At 36.7% G+C, this 23,023-nt stretch overlaps 1 protein-coding gene across 3 annotated transcripts in view; it reads left to right on the top strand.

The window, feature by feature from the left end:
• Positions 1-22,764, top strand: part of NTNG1 (netrin G1) — a 167,501-nt gene extending 144,737 nt beyond the window's left edge. For all 3 annotated transcript variants that reach the window (XM_072420027.1, XM_072420028.1, XM_072420029.1), the window contains one exon: positions 21,350-22,764. In XM_072420027.1, the coding sequence (XP_072276128.1) occupies positions 21,350-21,561 (212 nt within the window). In that variant the 3' untranslated portion in view covers positions 21,562-22,764. The remainder of the gene's footprint in view (positions 1-21,349) is intronic.
• The last annotated feature ends 259 nt before the right edge of the window (positions 22,765-23,023 follow it).

Here is a 23,023-nt window from a genome sequence, read left to right on the forward strand (position 1 = left end):
TATATACACAGTACTGTTATATATATATATTTTTATTTTTTTTATTTTTTTTTTTCTTCACATAACATTTTTGTTCTTTCTAAAATCTCTTAGGGTTCTTAGAAAGGACAGACATTTTACAGTTACTAATATCTCTCTATAGACCTAATTAATGCTTCTAATTCTAATGATTATTACCAGACTGCCCACCTATGCTATAGCTTGACTCAAAGACAAGAGCATCTGTCCAATCAGACAAAAAAGCGAGAGCTAAAGGAAGATGAATACAAAACTTTATCACACCTCTGAGAAAAGCAAAGGCGCAGGGAATGGGGCGAGACTCTTCATCTTAATTAAAATGAATGGCTTTGGCTGTTAGAGGAAAAATAGGCCCCTGAATTTCCGTGGGCTAGAAATAAAACATGAATAGCACACGTGTAATTATTTTTGATTATTTATGGGAACTAAGGAGATGAACATTTTATTTACTTTCCTATTTATGTCTACAGAGAATAACAGAGAGACGGGTAGATATGATGTAAATGGACATCTTACAGTTAATTAAAATGCTGAAAAAATACCTCAAAAAGCAACTTCTGAGAAAAGACCTGTCTCAGACATCACACAAAAGCCAATCTGTCTACACTAAGTAAATTGCAATAGTAAATTGAAGATTTTGGTTGCTGTGAGCAGTCTGAGATTGTTTTATCTGATCGTTTAAACCAAGCCTGCTATCATGTCATTCAGTTAAGATTTGTGTACATTTTTTTAGTCCAATACAGCTTGGTACATGCTGGACACAACAAAATACTTTATGCAATAAAGAGCTGGTGGCATGACAGCCTTTGTTTAAGTGGAACTAAACCCCACTATACTCACCTATCTTTGTTCTGTCGCAGGAAGCCACTCCATCTCTTCCTAGTTGTGATCTTTGGCCATCTTGATTTGCCAGGCCAGGATAAAGTAACTCCCATGCAGGTGCACAAGAGTTCATTTAGTCCCGGCAGAGGAAGACAGGTTTGCTAAGTATCCTGGCAATCAGCGCTAGGCTGCAAATGCAGTTTACAAGAACAGTCAGGCAGGTACGAATGATTATTGCAGAAGGGACATTGCCTGGCCCTTTCTGCAATGATGCCCCGCCTGATTAAAAATTTTAACAGTGGAACTTTTCAGTTTAAAATTTAAAAAATGGGATATTTCCCCATAATGGTATGCATTAATGTTATCATTTCAAAAAAGGACTTTTCACATTGTGGAATTACCAATGTTATATACACTGAACACTTTGTGGGAATTAGTAAGGGGTTTTAGTGTACCCCGCTACCTGTTCCCCTGGTCATTGGTGGATATTACTTATTCATTTTAACTTTTTGTGGGATCAAACAAAGATCAAACAAAGGATTACATGCCCAGCATATAAATATACTTAGTAAGGAGGAATCCTGCCAAATCCCATATTTATAAGTACGCTCATTTCAAGGCAGATATCATCGACCAAATATTGAATTTAAAACTTTCTTTAAATAAATTTCCTATAACAACATTAAAATCATAAATGAATATCAAAAAAGTTCCTAGATAGATCTCCAAATTTTTCTCTTGATGTGTTTCACAGGCATTGGCTGCTTCCTCAGGAGATTATTTGAGATTTGTTAACATCAACTACCTCCACATAAAAATCTTGGAGCCAGTGTAAGGGAAATGGAACAAACTGCCAGGGCATCCCACAGTGCAGGTGTAATGCGCCTGGGCACACAAACCACTACCGACTCCAGATATCCTTGAATAAGGTTTATTCAGAATGGTACAGCACAGCAAGGGTTAAGTCCAATCAAGCAAGGTACAGAAGGATAAGGCAAAAGCAGGTCAGTAACAATCCGAGGTCAGGGCAGGCAGCAGGCAGAATGGTCAATAACAATCCGAGGTCAGGGCTGGCAGAGTTCAATCAGAGTTAGGTTCAGACCGGGTCACTGAGGAGATGACAAGCAGAAGTTTTAAACACACAAAGACACACCCAAGCACACTGTGGTAACAGAGGCTATAGCGGGCAATGGGGTGATGGACAGGCTCTCCTTAAATAGCCAGGATGACCAATCACCTTGCGCCACCTGGCACTGTCTGATGGGAGACTGAGTAAATCCCCTGCAGCTGATTGGCCGCAGGGAATTCAAACTAACTATGTCCCGCCCTGGGGCGAAGCAGCCGAGTGCCACGCCCTCGGGGGGTACAAGAGGGACGCATGGTAACACGCGCACCTCTTCCCACAGTACCCCTAGGACGTGCACTACTTTGCACTTGCACAGTGCTGGGAGCAGGAACCACATTCAAAGGGATGCAAGGGCTGCTGCCTGGCTGATCAGTAATTAGTCCAGGGCGGATCCCTCCGCCTGCAGAGACAGACAAGCTGTGAGCAGAGGAGCAGCCTTGGTTATGCTGCTTGCTACTGAGGGGTCTCCCTCTGTGGCTGGGAACCCCAGGCTCGCAGGGCGGGTAAGTTCCTTACAGCAGGCAAGTGATATGCTGCAGGGAGATCCTAGTGTCAGTCCTTGATTAGTTTACAGAGATATGCACACATTTCCAAGGGATCCAAGTTTACTTGATGTGCTGCAGGGAGATCCTAGTGTCAATCTTTAATCCGTTTACAAGAATATGCACACATTTCCAAGGGATCCAAGTTCACTTGCTAACAAACAGGCAAGTTATTCCCACTGATCAAACAGATGATGATTTGACATATGCCAGACTTACATGTGCTGCAGGGAGATTATATCTGCCTTGAATGTCCCCTTCTTTGGATTTTTGTATAATTTTTGTGGGAATGGGTAAGGTGCTTTAATTCTAATCTTTACTCATCTCCTGGTAGGATGTGAATATCTGGTCCCCACTTAGTTAAAAGGCATTTTAAGCCCTCCAACAAACCTTATATCCGTTTTGGTCAGCTAGATATGGGTTAGAAGCTTTGACATTCAATTTTGGTACTCCCTGGCCCCCCAGTGTCAAGTCAAGGCAAGTGGCCTGTATTTATAAAAAAAGCTGCTATATCTTTCATGGACAGCCAGGCTGAATGCTTCCATAAGATTCCACCGAAAATTTTAAAGGGACCCCATGCTGATTTAATGAAAACAATGAACAATGTTGCCCTCTATGCCATAGAGAACAGTATTTTGGGGGGATTAGTATAGGGCCCTCATGGCAATGCTCTACTCCCCATGCCTTTTTTCACAACAGTTTGCCTATTAGCCCTAAATATATATACATATTTTTTTTTTTGCCCTTTAACTGCTATGTGTTCCGCCTGTATTTTTGTTCTGCCAGCATTTCCACAGAAATTGCAAGGAATTGGAAATCATCAATTCCACTCATCCCTATTTTTGAGGGCAATGATTTGGTTATACTGCATTCAAATCGGCATAATATCTTGGTCAGTATGAGAATAATATTACATAGCACCTTAACTCTTCTCAATTCTCTATGTAATAGGGTCATCTGTTTTATTAACTCAACTTTCATGTCACTTTCACAATAAATTAAACAGATAAAGACAAAAGGAAATAAAAAGAGTTTTATGTTGCCTATATCCAACCAATCTACCAACTTTTTTATATATATTTTGATTAGATGAAGAACAGGCCTGGCATCACAGTTCTTTTTCTTCTCAGAATTTTTATAAATAAGCCGCAGTATATAACAGAGGTTTAAAACCACAAAGGTAACAATAAGCTGTTTAATAAATATGGGTACTTGCATTAGTATTATAAAAAAAACTGTTACTTTGTTGTTATTTCATTCATTTAAAATGCAAAATCATGCACTGAAACTAAATCTGAAAAATGTTCAAAATGTATCCTTTTTAATAAAATAAAAATAAAATCATTGATACTATATTATTGTGACTATTGTTATAGCTATGGTTATTATTATATTTATTTTATATGATTCAGAGAGTATTTCTGATGCTTTACAGAATGTTCCTTGCTCACACCTTCTACCTATCTAATTAGCTATTCAGTGATGATACCTTTAACCCTCATTTAATTATTATACTTTCCTAGCAAATGTATTACATTTTAATAATTTTCCAAAGCATCCTATGAGATACATATGCAGCCCCACTCATAATAATCCTTTTCATCTCAATACTTTAATGTGGGACAGATCAGAAAAATGAACAGACATTCTGAGGCTGACTCTGACCAGATGAAGGGATTAGCAAGCAGTTTGCAGTTCACCAAAAGACATTTGCCCATTGTGTTCAACTAATGGAGAAATAAATGAATTAATTAAAACGCTGCATCCACAAATACCTAAAAATACAGTTGTATAGGAAGAAGGCAAAAATCTTTATAAAGAATGATTCAAATTAAAAATGTCCTCCTTATTCCCTAAGGCCCTGGTGCCTTGCAGCAAATGCAGCTTTTTGGGGGGACCTTTGGACCCCAGCAATTAGCAGTGGGAGTGCTGATTTCTAAGAGAACTGTAATAGCATTGATCTTAATCAGTTTCTTGTAGCTTGTTCCTGGTCTCTTACAGCATGACTCCAATCTCCAACAATTTCGAAAGCACAGTCCTAAATACTTTAATTTACTAAATTTTGTCTATGATGTTCTGCTAGAATATTACGTGAAATAATTATTTTATAAGACCTTACATTGCCCCCATATACCTGTTTGACAACAACTTCCCTAAGGCAATCAAATGTTCCTTGGCTAAAAAAAATCGAAATAGTTGTGCACTGTTGAATGATTTAGGAAATACTAAAATTGTGACTACAGAGCTGGGTAATGACACATAATCAAGACCAAAGTTATTTAGTTTGTAGTGTGTGTGATCACCCAGCTCTGGGATGTTGGTTGGTCATGGTAAGCCTTTCTAACTATCCCATAATTATTTTACTGTCTACAGTTAAATCATAGTCTACATAAAAGGAATAGAGGTGCTTTCACAGCCAAGAGTGACTAGTATAGCATACAAATGTCACATCAGTGGGTGAAGTGCCAAATGTTCTTACTGCAATTAACCTGGGTCCTTAAATCTCAACCTGATACATTATGACGTGCACAAATTATGATAGGTAATTGAACATGTTCTATAAACAGTGACATTTTCTATTGTAATCAAATGCCAAGTTGGAAAAAAATTGCATACAATACTTTTTCTGCGTGTTTTTTTTTCAATATTTATGTAATCAAATTTTAAAGTATTTAAAAGAAGTAAATTTATTTGTTGGGCCTATAAAGCACTATTATTCATATTTACAAAGTGTATATACAAAGGTAAGGATAAGCTTATCAAATCTTCTTCCTTCGTAGTTGTACTTCAGAACTGAACAACACCCGTGGGATCTTTTCATAAAATATGTATGTTCTGTACAGCTTGCCCCATGTTGTTGTTGTGTTCTAGGCATGATGGTTTGTGGATATCATTAACTAGCCCAAGCTAAAATAAGACTTTGCCTCAGGTCATTTGTTGAATTTACAGTCCAAAAAGTACTTAGATGATTTTAGAATATTTGAGACTGGAGGTCTCATTTGTGGCCAAAGATTCACAGTTAAATTGCTCTGTTCTCTAATAAACATTACTGAACTGTAAGTGTAAAGTAAGTTAAAGTGAAAAGTAAAAAATATAACTCAGAAACAAAAAAAAAAAAACCTCTTCACAGTACTATTCAGTTGTTTTGAGGATTGCACAACAGGTAATCATCCTACAACAGCCTGCCTATACCAGAAAGTTAAATTTTGACTCACTGTAGTTACTAAACAAAGATGTTTCTTGCACCAGGTTTTTAATAGGAGTTGCTCGTTGCACGAAAAATGTAGCTTATCTTAATTACCAGTCTACTATTATTGTGTGTTTCCTTCATTAGCATTCAAAGTTATGATAAAGCAGTCCTATCACTAATTAAAAATAACAGAAAAAACAAGGATGGCATTTTAAGGCATATAGAAGGTTTACTTTACGATAAACTAATACAACAGATTATATATACAATAGGTTAGATTGAGCCAAAGTGCACTAGACATAATATCGCTGACGTGTTTCGCCATTACAGCCTTCTTCGGGTGATGTAGAGACTTGTGGTACAAAATCTTTGGAGCATCACAATGAAGAAAGGTATTCAGAAAAGAGGTGGTTCTCAGGTGTCCTTGCATCAGCTCAGTTCCCCTTGCAGTGCCTAATTGTGTTTAATTAGAATTGCCCAGAATTAATGGAATTACATATTTCACAGTAAAATTCTCTGGATTGTGACTGCTGACTAATTTTCAGTTAATAGGATTGGATCGGTGATGCCATTTTAAGGGAGTAGCGAGTCTTCTATTTAGGATACCTGATGACAAGAAGACCTGAAACAGCCCTTTGTTCACCCATGTTCACTACACAAGTCTATTGCAAGCTCCCCAACCTGCTCAGGACATTCAGCACTGGTTCCATTCACCAAAAATCTGTTTTTTAAATATTTTTATTTCTTTTTTTATTTCTTCTTCTGTGCAGACAAAGAAAATTGTGTTTTTCTATGGAGAGGCCATTTATCATATGTTTTTTTTAAAAATTTGGAATGAATGACATCGAACCACCACCGCAGATTTTAAGGTTCACCTATAACATTTTACAGGGACAGGTAAGTATTGGAAACTTTATGAGAGAGCTAGGGATGGGGCAGTAACATAAATGAGAACTGTATGAAAGTATCATTGTCCTTTAAAGCTGAACTTTTATTATTATTATTATTATTATTATTATTATTAAAAATAATAATAATAATATAATAATAATATTAATAATTAACAGGATTTATATAGCGCCAGCATATTACACAGTGCTGTACACTAAATAGGGGTTGCAAATGACAGACAGTTACAGACAGTGACACAGGAGGAGAAGTAGACCCTGTCCCGAGAAGCTTACAATCTAGGAGGTGGGGGAAATCTCACACAATAGTTTTACAAAAATACCAAGATGACTTTTCAATATTTGCATAGTACAGATTCTTTTGGGCACTGGGTGCTAAATACTTTATGGAAAAAATATATATTGGAATGCAGGCACCTGAAATAGCAAAAGTCTTTACCAATGAGTAGCCTTTAGATGACTTCAAGTTTGTATACAGTTTTTTATCAGCCATTGCCAAACTGTTTTATTTTTTCTTAGGGTTCCTTTTTTAAACTATATTTATAAATAATAATGCAGCAATGTTAAGCTAAAAGAAATGTTATAACAACTATCCTTAACTTATTTTTGTGACTTAGATTAAAGCTGACATTGCTTGTCTTAAAACGTCATGTCTAGGAACCTGTCGTTGACATCGTTTCTTATTAAACTATCTATAAATGACATAAAAATAGAGCAAAGCACAATGTACATGGTGCACTCACCAAAACAAGTTTTTACACTTACAATTTGATAGGTTGATATGGATTTAGAGAGTAAAATTATTAGGTTTATTGTTTTGTTTGCATATTTTATACATGTTGATTTTAATATTTAAAAAAGCTATTCCTGGTGCAGTCATACTGTGCAGTTTATGTGGGAATGTGCTGGAATGCACTCAGAGACGTATCATGGGTATTATGGAACAAAAATAAAAGGTTACCTAAAGATTTGTGCCCTAAAAAAATGCAGTTTGGTAATTTATACACAATTTAGGTTTAAAATTGCATATGTGCCATTGTGTGCCAATACATATACCTACCAAGGTAACCAAGTTATCTGTAAATTAATGTAAAATTTAGGTATACTGGATATAGAATATTAAATCTTACACTTCTTACCCCCTCCACACAACTGTAAAAAAAGCAGTGAATGTGGATTGTCACATTTGTATAGATAATGCTAATATGAAATGGTATTTATATGCTATAGGCTATATGCTATAGGCTCTCTCAATAAAGGTGCACTCTTGTGTTAACTTGACTGCATTGACTTGTTTTTTGGCACAACACTAAACCTCCAATTAGCTTCAGGCAGATCTGTCTGTGCACATTGCTCCCAGCTGCACCAAGGGCTTGCAATACAATAAATATGCAGGTCATATGATCTAGGGAACTCTTTGTGGCATTTAAACCTTTCAAAAGGCATCACCAGCACACCAAAGTGAGCAAATGAGGCAGATATTGGAAGTAGATCCCATCCTTAATAAGTTTTATGAGCAGAAGAAATGTACTGTCATTTGTTGACTGTCTACTGTTAGGAATAATAGTAATTTCCTTACTATATATGCAGGCATTTCTAGAAGTGGGGAAATGTTGATTAGTTGGCTTTGTTCCTTATACCTTTTGCCTATTAGAGGAGTCCTGTCTGACCATGAAAGATCACACTATATTTTTATTACAATAGCTGCCCTATGGACACTAAGAATCCCTGCTTTGCTCATTGAGTTGTGCTGGTGTGGTTCTACTTCATCCTTTGACATGCAAACTTACTAATGAAAGTCCTTGCCAATGAAGTCCTCACAGGTCTCCGAGTCTTTTGAGAATGAACACTAAAGGGGCTGTTACTGTAATGCCCAGTAGCTAAATCTGAAGCCCTTAGCTGCAAGGGCCACACAGAGCCCCTGATTCATCAATGAAATCCGCGCTCGCTGCAAGCGCGAAAGTACGCGCGGCCATCGATCGCGGATTACCGCGGTCCGGACTCGAGTATGCGCGTACACTCGCCTCACTACCAGCCGGATTCCAGCCTTCACAATAGGGAGCGCGAATCTGCCAATTAAGGCGATTAAATTTCAAAGCTGCCGGATATGCGCGGCTCCAGCCGCGATCTTTTTCAGTTGCTGAATAGCGCGATCGCGTACGATTCCGGATCGCGAATACGAATGCGCGACCGATAATCCGATTCTGCTTGATGAATCAGGGGCATTGTCTTCCTTCAGGATCACATTAGCCACCATCTAGACTCTACCAACCATATGTCTCATATTTTCCCTGCTTAGCTGGTACAAATGGGATTGGTTGCAAATGGTATTAACAAAATAAAAGGATTGTACAGCTGGTATTTATTCTCAGGAAATGTGGCAGCCTTATTTTTGCAGTAGTTACCAGCCACTCGGCACCTGGCAAGGGGTGGCATGGCAATTTAGTTCCAGATTGCAGGTTGTCCTCCTCTCAGTAGAAGCTCCAGTTGGTAATCATGTAGTAAAGTGTGGTAGTACTTGGGAAAAGAGCAAGGTTTATGGGCCGCAGCACAAGCTCAGACATCAAAAGAAGAAATACCATAATCCAAACCTAGGTGTTTCTTGCCCTCAAATCACTTAACTGTTGCTAATAGGAATGGTGGTGGTAAGAGATTTTCCCAGACTTTGACCTCATTGACAGACCCGCACCTACTAATGTCTGTATATATGTACAATGGACATCATCTGTATGCCTCACTATTGGTTTGCATGCAGGGTGGGAGGGTTCTGTGAGCAGGGATATAACAGGTTCCGATTGGTACATTCCTCAGAAACTGTTGCCTATATTTAAAACTGGCCCAGTTGGTGTAGGTCTTGTCTTCAAGGTATCACAATACTCAATGGCACAATTTACTAAAATTAATAACGAGGCCAGGGAGAATGTATATTTATTGGATGGAGTGTGTAAGGGGTGAAACCTCTATTAGGAGATCAACCCTTACTATTAGTCATGGTGACCAATCCTAAAAAGATGTAAAAAATCCAAAAGTTTTTATAGAGAGGGATGGAAAATCTTTTATTAGGTGAACTTGTTCTGGAAACAAAGAGAAATTACTCCCTCACTTTGGAGTGGTTGTTTCTAATGATCTGTTGTATCTTAGTGATTGGAATCCAAGGAGAAATTTCCCTGAGAAAACACTGAGGGTAAACAAATAATCTAATAACAATTCTGTGCTCTGTAAAACTAAAAAGAACAATGTTTTGTCTTTACACATTGTGAGTGAATTAGCCTACTGTGCAGCCACAGTCTTAGCCATGCCAACATAATTCTCTTCTGGACCCTATGAGTGCCATGAGTGGCTTTTAAGTGGAAGTAAAGTGAAATTACTTCTGCTGGGTGTTTGCAATATAATTCTTTCATTTCAGTTAGAGAAAGTTAAAATGGGTTTAGAAGCTGTATCATATTCCTCCAATCCTAAATGTCAATAGAAAAGTACATTAACACCAAGAACAATGCAGCAAGCAATTTATGATTGCCTGCAGCACTTGATATTAATATAAGGGGTATATGAATTTTATATTTCTACAAAATTTAACATGGTTTTGCTGTTTGCTCTTGTATGTGCTAGTTTTTCACAGTTAAACAGTTTTTTTTTTTTTGGGGGGGACAAAATACGAAATGTATTTTCCCTTATCTGTGAATGAAACTAAAACAATGAACTGTCACCAAATGTGTTACTACTGCCACCTAGTGCAGAGCTGAGATATGGATGACTTGAGTAAAGCTTTAACTTCTTTTGTTTATCATTCACCAGCGACATGAATTTTCAATAAAATATGCCCAGGAGTAGGGATGAAGTTTGGGTTTTGTGGTAGTTTCAGCATGTTGAAAATTTGCCGGGCAAAAAATGTGGAAATTTACTGAGACTAAATTCTTTCTAACCATAATGCACAAGTTTGCACAATGTCAGCTTGCTTGGAAAGGTGTTATTGTTTTTATCATTATTAATGATCTGTATATGGTTATTATCTTCAGTGGTGCCGTACAATAATGAATACAGAGTAGAGACATAAACACCAATGTAGGAGTTATAGATAAAGCTCTCAGATGTACAAATCTAACCTCCTAAATCGTACATAGAGATGAAAGAAAATATATATTATATATAGTAGATATACACAAGTAAGGTAGATACTAATGCATTGTCTAGTTGTTCAATCATGGTATCATACATAAAGGCACACCTTGGAACTATAAAACTTAAATTAGGAAGAAGAACTGAGGGAATGGATCATGTGGTAGCTTTCCAAAGTCCTTGAAGGATAGTTAGGGACAGACCACTTAGAAACAAACTCCCAGTGTAGATCCCATTGACCAGCCTTCCACTGCAGACCTCAGTTATAGACCCCCAGTACAAACCTTGGTAGCAGACCCCCGGTGTAGACCTAACCTGCACATCCCCCTTGATTTAATGCCCTAATCATTGGTAATAATACCAACTTAAGGGAGTTGAGGGCCTGTCCCTTTTATTCATTAGATTTCAATTATTTCCCCAATGGAGGCTCAGCATCACATATAGACACTGCCACAGCTTTCTTCTTGCAGGAAGTTATGTACAGCATCCTTCCATTCCCTCCCACCAGCTATAACCTGCCTGCATTGTACACAGAGATCTAATGATAATGTTTATGGATCTAAAACAAGTTTTCTAATGACAACAGAAAATGTTTACATATTATTTTTGTTAGTATTGTTAGGAGGAACCAGGGAAGGCATAACAAAATCAAACTTTAAATAATGCCATAGGTCATTGCTGCACAGTAGTAGATGGTGCCCACTCGAAGACAGTTCTTGTTTCGGAGAAAAGGGTTTCATAAGCAGTATTCAATAGCTAAGGCCTCAGTAATGTCTGCAATTCTTCTAGATAGTTCAAAATGGTAATTTTTTCTGTGGTGACAGGTCATATGATATGATTTTCAGGGGAAATTCATGATAACTGTAATTTACAGATACATTTCCCTGCATTGAGGAGAAAGGGTGTCATAGTGAAATCATGCAACATAGTGAAGGTCATTACACTTTCATGAGCATATGGTTCATACATATGGCTGCCATGTGTGATAAGATGTTTCCTTTAATTATTAAAACTGTCATTTTCTATTATGAGCACAAAATGACTGATTGTAGCATAATTGATGTAAAAATGTTACAGATACTGTCACACTTTAATGTTATGAGTTGTGTGGGAACATTTGCATGCAATTTTTTGCATATACCTAATATATATAGATCATTGACTAGTATATCTTAGAATTTTACAAATTAAAAGGACAAACTAAAATGAAGCTATATCATTGACTGAGCCTCAGATCAAGACCATCAATAAATCAGACATTCCACAAAGATGAAAGGTCCATTTTTTGCCCCCCCCCCCCCTCCCCCCATAAAGCTATAGGTAAATAATGTAAACATACTTGCATTGTTTAAGATTTTTAAAGCTAGCTTCTGGGAGGTGAAGGTAAAATTACCATGCTCCTTCTCCTTTTAAAAGCTATGTACTTGATATCCCATGGGAATGCTTTCTGGAATGTTGTGGGAGCCAATTCTTTCCAGGAGGCACCTGTGCATCCCATAGTGGTGTAACCTAGGGCTGAGATTATTTTTCTCTAAAAGCTATATTTTTGCCAGGCTTTTTTTATTATCTTGGAGTTTTATTATCTTTGCTTTATAGGAACCTGTACAATGTTCCTATTGCTGTCTTTCTTCTAACTATGAGAGTGGTGTGATTGTGCCTGGCTTTGGTATTTTCTTTAGAACAGAAAAAGCATCAGTGACTCAAAACACTGGTGTTGATTTACCAAAGGAATATAGGCTGTTCACGTAGCAAGGTAAATTATACCCGTGCTAAGAATTATACCCTTTCTAAGAGATGAAGCTCCCTTATATGGGAGCAGTTGGGGACCATTTTGTGCATGCATTTGCATAGGGTTGCACTTGTATTTTGGTTGTGATGGTTTGTGGCACCATTCATAGATGTGATGAGTGGCTTCTGGCTGCCCTTGCCTGGTCAGCCCTTTCCATTGGCTTAAATGAGGACTCATTCCATTTGCAGTGAGCTGCAGTTGAACACTGTTGCGTTGCAGTTGTTGCTAGAGGACTGGCGATGGCTCATAGTCTTTTGCAGTGCAGTGAACTGCAATCACACCCATCTAGATGCATGACAAAACATTTGCTAGACCATGCAGTTGACTCAAAAAACTGCTTCCAGGCAAATATAAAGGGACATCCAGGAGTGGTTAACCATGTGGTATTGACCACAAATCTGAAACAGAACTGATTTCCTTTAAATAATTAGCCCCTGTGAAACTAGCTGACCAGCATGAGAACCAATTATTTATAGAGGAACAGTTTAGCAGCCTGCACATTTCTCTCAGCACAGGATTCCTTTAAAAAATGTCTTCTGCTTCCAGCTATATTTTCTATTGCAACAACTGAATGTTATCCCTTGACAACAATCTTTTTTGTGTCATTGTTACATGCCCTTTTTTAATTGTGAAGTGTTCCCCTGCTGAAAGGTAGCTGAGACAGAAAAATGTAACCATTAATAAAGCGAAGAGTTTTAAGCAAATTGATGAAATTGTCAAAGGACAATTTAAAGTGGGAAATTGGCAGTTTTGAAACATTTATATGCAAAGTGTAAACGTAGACAGGTATAACAGACCCCCTGTTTATTCTGGTTTTGCGCTCATTAAAAGTACATTAATGAAATCAATATACCATATAGTCTGGCTTTGTACTCTTACTAGTCCACCTAGAATTGCAAACTGTGATTATTCACAATCTGATTGAAGCAGAGGGCAGTGTCATCTCATCAGCAACCTGCTGCTGCTTTACTACCCAATCACAGCATTCACTAAACTGTATAGCTTTAACTGTAGTGAAAAAAAAAAAGTTCAGGACATGATATGATATTTAGCTGAGATGTCTGGATTAAAAAATCTACTTAACAAAACTATAAATTTTTTGTGACAGGTATTCATAAATGCCATTATTATATATTTGTTTACTGACAGCGTAATCAACTGTTTGTCTACTGCAGAATGGTTGGTCACTGTCTGCAACAGTGATTCCAATGCATGCAAAAGTAATTCCAAGTCACCTAATTACTCCTAAAATAGTAAATATTGTTGACCCAAGCACAGCCAGCTCCTTACCTCTGTCCCAACCATTATCCTACTGATGTCCCTGCCAATGTCAAAAAAAAGAAATTAGTAGCTCTCAAGTTTTTGGCTTGGAGTGTTGCTCAATGCTGAACACCTGAATATAGTTAAAATCAGGCATGATTTTTTTCTTTCAGTTAGCGCAATGCACAAAGAATTACAACACAGGTGTGTTACCTTAGTATGTTCATAATAAATTGTACCTTAAACCAGCAATGCATGTTACTTTCCTTGATTCAACATGGAAGTGTTAAAACACCAATAAGTGGTATAAATTTATGGTAAAGGTCCTTGCTTATCATATGTGCGTGTAAAAAATAGCAATGTCTGGCCATCTAAGAAACAATTTGCAAGGCCTCTGCCACCACTATAATGGTTTGATTGGAAGTAATTGTGTTTAACATAAAAATAGATGAAAGATTGAGGTTTACCTAAAATTGTTCTCTAAAAAAATACATTTGTATAAATAAATTCTCACCATTTGCCCAGGGAATTCCCTTTTTAGCAATTAGCTGGGTTACTACAGGGGATTTATTGCTGAGAGGATGATACAGGCTGCAGGATTTTAAGGGTATATCTTAAAGTTTCATGAACATATCCACTGTATTTTCACAAACAGAATATTACATTAAATATAGCCTACAGGTTTTCAGGCAAACTTGCTTCTGACCTTCTTGTGTGGCCATGGCTTGAAGAAATACCATGTAATTAGAAGTAGAAGGAAGCCAGATTGACTCCCTGGAATATTCCAACGGGAAACATAACTGTGAAATGCTTTTTGGTTGTGTTCTAAATTACAAAGTCCCTCTGTGAAAGGGCAAGTCATTTATTACATTGTACTAGACTCATCTGGGCAATGAGTAACTTTTTATACGACACTGCTGCATGCAAGCAGCTAAAATGAATTAAACAGAGAGCAAGGGGAAATGGTAATTGTGCATACAGCAATAGAGGCATTTGGTACAATCAGACTGTTTTTGTTTAATTAATCCTTGTTCATCCTTTAAAAGAATTAATACATCACATATCTGTAAACCTGATGTATGTGTCTTTATGTCCCTATAGATAACACAGTTTTCTTTAGCAGGCATATTTGTTTACTTGTTAGAAGAGTTTGGTAAAACAGATTTTATGATATTAACTATTACAGATTCCATTAATATTACAGATAAACAGTGTAATCTATTGTATGTGTTCTTTTCCAAAGCAGATGGTTTTTAGATTATTTCTGAACACTTTCATGAACAAATGGCTGAACAAACCTAGTGAAATACATTATACAAAAGTGTACAGATTTCCAAATACCTATACAGTGTTTTAATACTAAAATTATTGTATCAAAAACAAAGATGTAGCACAGCACTATAACCATTAAGAAAAAAATTGCACCCATTTCATTAAGAGAAAAGCATTTTTTAATGCTTCTGGATTAGCAGTTTTAGGCACTTCCATTTATGTGCTGCCAAGGACTATATTGTTTCAGTTCCAAAAATGTGGCTGATAAGACAAGCATTGGTCCAATCAAGTAAATATTGACCTGGGACTTCAGGTGATAGTTTCGTTTTTGTCGTTTTGTCGTTTCGTTTTCGTTTATGTCCAATGATAAGTTAGGGTATGCTTTAGGGGTCATGAGTTAAAGAGATTAAAGCAGAAAGAAACCCTTTGATACTCCCCTTCCCGTCAAAGGGTGCCACCATCTTCTTCCTTCCACAGAGCAATCAGGCAGATAGGAATGTTTAGTGCAGAAAGGGGCATCACCTGTCACTGCAATAAGCTGATACTATATTACTTGCACTGCTTGATATACTATGTTCACAAACAGTTGTTCAAAGTAAAATGAAAAATCTGTTGGTTGAATTAGCTGTGGTTTTCTTTCAGAATCTCATATGGCCTTTTGAAACATCATTTTTTATTATCTGTTGGTTCAAATACCCATTGAGTGAAATCGATTTCAGAGATGTATGATACCCGCACATGTATGGCCTATACTTTACTTAGACTTAATTGCCTTTTTGGACTTAAGGACGGGCAAAAGCAGTGTGGTTTTTTACAGCTCAGGATGGAGTTGAGAACAAACTGTGTTTGTATACAAATGCGAAAAAAAGTCCTGCAAAATTAGACTGTTTTCTTTTTTTAAAATAAATGTATTGATGTATTCAGTCATACAGAACCACATTAGTTTCTGTCTTTTATATCCGTCTTGAGTTAAGTTTTAAGTCATCTTTTGAGATCTCTTTTTTTCGGACTATTAGGCTAAAGAGAGCTCTTTTACAAGACATAGGACATTACTTTTTCTGTTCTGTAATAGATGACAGCTTTCTAAATGCTTTTAAATTATTTTGTACTCAAACAGCTAAATGATGAAAGCACCACGGATGAATTCATGTTTAATGGTAAAAAAAGAAAAAATAATAAAAAGCAAGTTTTCAAGATGAGCTAATATCGTCTTCTGACATTTCATTGTCATTTTAATAGAATATTCCCATAAGATCAGAGGTAATAATTGCAACTCCTAAGATGCCCAATTGGGTTTTGTCTGCCTCAACGCCTTATTAATTCACAATGAGTCATAATGCTTCGATTACATTAAATGTTTAGTTTTGTATTATTGCTAGAATGCTGGCAGCTTTAGTTGTATAACGCATGAGAGGTGATTAATGTTAGTGCCTTGTGTGTAAGTACGACAGTGGATGTACAGGTACTCTTTTTTCAGCCTGCTTTGGTTTAATTCATTTTGTGTACCTTGCATTCTTGTAACGAGGTGGAGGGTATGCCCTTGAAAAACATGTGTTAAGCACCACTAATTCACCGCCAGCTCGCCGCTGCTGTTTGATATTCCTGTCTGTATTGGAAATCCATCCACAGTGCTTGCATAGCCCTCATTAAAGGGAAACTAAAATGAAAATAATAAATAAATAACACAAAATGCCACGGGAGAATATTCAGCAGGGAGCTGCACTAATGAGGAGTTACAGAGAAACCAGATTCAAATGCATAATTATTTTTAATTGAATGCTTTGTGGGGGTTTCCATGTGTGAAGAGAAGACGGAATGTGTTTGAACTGGGATGCCACAGCTAAACCTTGTATCACAAGGAGCTGCCAGAGGAGGCAATATGTATCTGCTACCTTATTTCCAGTCAAAGGAAACAATGGCATTACATATGGACATAAGCAGCTGAGGCCTCTGGGTACAAAATCAGCTCAGTATGGACAGGTTTTCATGTGACAGGGCAATTTTTATGATGCATATTTTTATCCTTGCATTACTATTGATATAGGGAAAATGATCATATGCAGCCACCTTGTATGTTTTCCTACTATTTTAGGATATAAAATCCTAATCACAATTTTTCCTTTGCATAGTTGTGTGCATAAAATGGGGATATAGAAGGCAGGGAAGAGATGCTAGGTTAGCACAAACAGTAATAAGACACAAACAGAATGGAATAAACAGTGCAATGATGTACAAGAATAGAGGGGGCTGTTCCAGGAAATTCTTGGAATTCCAGGACTCTTCTTGTAGTGATATGTAAAAGTGCTCATTTACACAGTCCATTGTATGGCTAGTAATAGTAAGTCACATTTACCTAGACTTATTCTTGTAATGTTGAAAACATTTATTAGCTTGCAGGATGCAGGATTCTTAATCTTTTCTTCTAGCACAAACACCTTAATCAAATCACCATGGAATGTAACACTGCAGATGTTTATTGTTTTACTCACTTTTATTTTCTAAGGTTTGAAGCATGGTCCAGGACTCACTCTAGCATGCTCAATGGATAGTGAAGGAAGAGTAGCACATATTTTAGATATTTTTTTGCATGCAATCCTATAACAGAACCATGCATTCACTTTCTGATTGGGTGAATGTTGGCTTTGCCCCAGTATTATCAATACATTTAATAAATAGGTGCTAATTAGTAATTTCTTATTTTGTTAGCTTCATTTAAGGGTTAAGTTCAGGTTTTGAGGGTTGGGTAAGTTTCTGTTGAAAAAGTGTTGAAAGAAAAACTATGGGTAGGGGTGAATAGGAGCACCGCATTCCTTTATTTAGCAGACTTCATTTGCACTCCTGCATGGACGATAGATCCACTCTCCACTGACACCCCCCCACCCTCTTGTTGCTTATACTATGGACCAATGTCTTTTTTCAGTCATTGGTTGGCCTCACATGCATGCTGGACCTACATTATCCTGACAACTGTCACTATTCATGTCATCAAACATCCTGCCAATATGACTTACATATCATTGGACTAATGCCATCAGCACAAACTCAAGTCTCAAAATGTACTCCCTTTAGTGGTAAAGGTTTAATTTAAAGGTTGGTTAAAATGGAAGGTTATGAATAGAAAAATGGTTAATCTAGCGATGGCAATAAGTTATTTGGGGTAAGAAGATACTTTTGGTATCTTGACAGTAAAATTCACACTGTTTTCTGGACTTCCAGTGCTGAAATCTAACACACTGCCCATAATTCCATAATAACCAAATTACTGTCATGGAACTTTACTACTACATTATTTTCCCATTCTGAGCGTTGGACAATCCAGAGTTTTTTTTTAGAAAGTTGTCACTGGGATCCCTCAATCATATTCTGATTGGAGCTGAGTTGTAATGAATTTATTTTTACTTTTTTTTTCTTTTGTTACTTGACAACTGAAATTCCCAGTAGAGTATCATCACAAAGCAAGGACAATTTATTAAAACTGTATATAAAATGTAAACCTGACAGGAAAATCTGATATTTCTACATTAGAAGTCAAACAAGGAAATATTTCCATTAAAACAACTTAGGTGTCCGGAGGGACACTTTCTAATGCTTTGTTGTTTTACTGAGAACTTAAAAAATGCTAAATCTTCTTGTCAGTAATAGCGAGATGGGAGTAAAAAAAGAAACAGCAGTCATTAAAAGGGAGTGTTTCATTGTCAATTGATTTCTCTTTTTTATAATTATTCTGGAAAATTGCATGTTCTTTGTTAGATGATCAGTCACCAGAAGTTACATCTTAATAAGAGATAAAAAACAACATAGGCATAGGCTTATTGGGTAAGGCAAACAGTACATCACTGAACCGCTTGTTCAGGTGAGATCTCATTTGTCTAATGTTTATGGGCAGAAATGATCCTATGTTGAAGTCTCTAGCATACACATTTAATGTTCTCCAGCTCCCAATTATGGTAGAGCTTGGGTGATCAGGCAAACTTGGAATAGATATGATTCAGGACTGCAAATATTTGCCAAATACCAGCAAATTACTAAAATTCAATCCAGGTTTCCAACATCACCCAGGTTCTTTCATGATAGCATATTTTTTCCAGTCTCTGAGAACTTTAATAAATCAGGACCAATGTTTATACAGTAGATCAGCACAATCAATGCTACTCATCTTTGGTTACTGGATATACCTTAGTGGGTCTTTATGCTGTCTATGGTAAATGACCTCCTAATTACTTATTTAATTACCCTTTAATTTATGACACTCACTACTAGAGAGAAAATTGGTCTATGGAAGGAACACAAACAACAAACAAAAAAAGCTGCTTAGTTGAGCAGCAGTAAGATTGTGTAACTTTTGCTTCTACTAAGTGTAACACATTAATTTTTTTTTGTTTTAATAAAAATGTCAAAGAATGTTTTTTCCCTATGCTAGAAATCAGATACAAGTAAAGGTCAAATGGATTTCTAATACACGGCTTTAAACACTCATACACTTTGTGCTGCATGGGGGTTGTGCAGATCTGTCACTTGCTGTCACTGTTATTTTTCCCAGTGGCGTGGACTTGACAAATCGATTGTCAGGGAAAGGTCTGAACCTCTGGGAAAGCAGCACATTAGGAACCATTCATCATATGGCTTCTGCCACTTAGTTAACTATTTTCTAAACTCCCCATTCTCAGTACATAGGTGTCCCCAACATCTGTATGCCTGTAAAGGTATATTCAGTTGGTTGCTGAAATGCTATCTGGTGTATGCATTGCAGCACTAGCAGTTACTTCTAAAAGAGAAAAGAGTGTAAGAGACCTATCAAATAATATTTTTTTTACAACTGAACTGTAAATTATTTGATTATTGACAGTATTATTGGAGAACCTGCAGTCTTAGACAGATCTATATTTCTGTAATGGCAGTCTGGACTGAAGCTTAGGTCAGTAGGATTTTAGAAACTTTTGATTTCATCTTTTGTATGTCTTTCCTACATTGCTACAAGTGACTGAACCTGTGAACTCCAATGCTCTCTTTTATAAGGTACCAACTAATTTTAATTCAAGCTCAAGTCCCTGGCTTTTGATATGGCTTGTTCATATGAATGATGGCTTTTATTACGGACCAGTAGTGAGGAGATGGTGGTAGCCCAGAAGCACAGAAGTACGTTATTGGAACAGGTTTCTAGGTTATATGACAAAAGAAAATCACCTCTAGAGCATCTCCAACCTATATGATCTCTGATGATTTAGAAGATGTCAAAGCATAACTTAAAAAAAAATACCCTTAATGTACAGCTCCCCCACACTACAAGTGTTATTACTCATTTTTGTTAGAAGGGCTTTGTGGCTGAAAATATTAAAAAGGAGGTTGGCAGCCCGACAACCAGAGGAGTTTATAATGGCAGCTTCCATGTTTCTCTCAGGAAAAGTTTAATTAACATCCAAGAACTGTTTGTCAAAAAACCACTGACCATCCAAAAGTGAGACTAAAGTTTGGGATTTCCTCATAATGATCACAGGAGGAGTACAGACCCAAGAACCCAAGATTTCTGGAATCACCATGGAATCATCTACTAGGTTTGCCCTCCAGAAAAAGAAAGTTTTTGATGAAATGGTCTTCTTAATTATACGTTTTACACATACCTGTAATCAATGCAAGGGTTTTGTTTGTTCTGACAGTGTATGAAATATACCTTGGTGAATAAGAAGCATAAACGTCTGATTTAGCATGTATCTGACCAATTTTATCATGAGCTTACTATTTAAATCACCTGTTACCAAAATGTAATTGAAAATTTGTTACAAATTGCATTGTGCTAGATAAATAAGAGTTTTTAAAGCTGAACTCTAGGTTTTACTAAAACAAACCTAATAAATATAATACATTTGTAATTTAAAGTATTTGTAAATTCAACTAGTAGAACTGCCTGAACTCCAATTTCAGTTTTTTGTAGTCTTCTGTACATCAACACTTAGGGCTCTATTTATAAACTTCGCCTGAGGACTCAATTCTATGTTTACCTATTTTATTAGTTTCCCTTGTACGGTTCACTTTTCACCATTGATTAAGTTTCTTTTGCTTATATTTTGCTCACCCAAAATTGTCTTTAAAATAGCTAGGATTTTTCACTGTCACTGCAGACAATAGAATGGTCAGAATGTTGTAATTTTAGGGTTAAATTGTCACCCAAATTGCTGGGAACAGAACCACAACACATATGACAGGCAAACCAGTTTTCATATATGAATTTAAACCTTGTGTTGGCACTTTGCCTGGAGTTTATGTAATGTTACATAAATTATTATAATATGTTTTTTTTTGTCTCAACAGCAAACATTTGTGACAATGAGTTGCTTCGCTGTCAAAATGGTGGGGTATGCCACAATAACAAGAGGTGCCTATGTCCTCCTGACTACACTGGCATACTGTGCGAGAAACATAAGTGTGATGGAGACTGCTATTCTAAATCTGGACAGGAATCTATCTCCCAAAACCTTTATCTTATCACCATTATAATTGTAACTCGGCTGTGCACTTTCTAGAGAGCGTGATCTATGTACTGTAGGTTGTAATGAAGGATGAGTTTGGATGACATGGAAAAATGCAAAAGGAAAAAAAAAACTATATTTAAATAGAGAGGGCCTGACTGTACTAAGCCATATGTACCAATCTGTGAATGAGAGATCCATGACTGTTATGATACTGGCTCACAAGATGGCTTCCTATTAGAAGACTGTCGCCATGGTAACAGAACCAGCTGTAAAGGCCTACCATAGGAAAAAAAAGGCCTTCACAACATGGTTATCAGAAACAGAACTGCTTCCATGGTAATTCCAGGTATATGTACCTAAGCCCTTGGTGGAATGCCCTGACAAGACAGCTGCCTGAAGGAGGCTACCATGGTAGGATCAGCTACAATGTTGAATTGCCCTTGACATGTTCCAAATGAAGAGGATAACAAGTACTTGTTTGCCACATCCACACAGTTATTGTACCTCTCTGCCCAGTGTGTGGACCAACCAAATAGCGTCATTCTTTGCTGCCAGTGCATTGTGGGTAAAGGAAAGCGACCATATTGGTCTTCTGATGCCCTTACACCTGTGCTTTTGTGAACGTCGCTCCGTATACCCTCGTTGGTCGAAAGATTTTATTTGTCCAATGTTAGTGGTGCACATACCTCCCTTCCTTGGCCCATCTCTTTTAAGAGATTATTTCAAAGCTTGTATATCAAAGGTACGCCACGCTGATTAAAAAAATAAATTATAAAAAAAAGGCGTATGATATCTAATATGAGAAAAGGCTAGAGATTAAGCAAAAATAAAATGTATTTATCCTTTTATATTCAAATGAAGTTATTTTTCTTGAAATAATGTAAAATGTAGAATTTTTGTATTATTGCAAATCCGTGTTTAACAGACAATCTATTAAGTGAAGTTCATCAAAATATCAGAAATTTTTTTTATTATTTTTTCCTTATATATTATATATCATTTAAGTTTTGTTGCTTTAATTATTTTAACCTTTTCACGGCTAGAGGGGCTTAACGTTCCCTAAATCCCCCTAAGCCGTAAACGGGTGATTACTCAGAAAATCTTCCATAGGGAGCGTGTGCTGGTGTTATGGAAAGCCACAAGTTTACATATACAAAATGTGTAATAATGTTCCACCAAAGGAAATTCTAAATGTTTTCTTGTTGTTTTAAAACACTGGAAGATTTCAAAGGAATAAAACATAACTGAAAATGATTCAAGAAAAATGCAGTTTATTTATTTTAACAGTTAAAATAAAGATTGGAAACAATAAGAGGGGTTAGTAGTATACAAAAAAATGTTGTTCATAAAATGGTACCATGAACAATTGTCAGATAACACAGAACAACAAAAAATTAAATAAAACTGTGAAAAGAAAAACCAATAGGAAAACATTCTTGATTCTCTGGTTTTAGACACTTGTTTTGAAGATACTACTCCAGTTGCAATTTTATGGTCCACATGTATACTTCTA

Source organism: Pyxicephalus adspersus, chromosome 8 (assembly GCF_032062135.1).
Source record: "Pyxicephalus adspersus chromosome 8, UCB_Pads_2.0, whole genome shotgun sequence".
NCBI classification, from domain to species: Eukaryota; Metazoa; Chordata; class Amphibia; order Anura; family Pyxicephalidae; genus Pyxicephalus; species Pyxicephalus adspersus.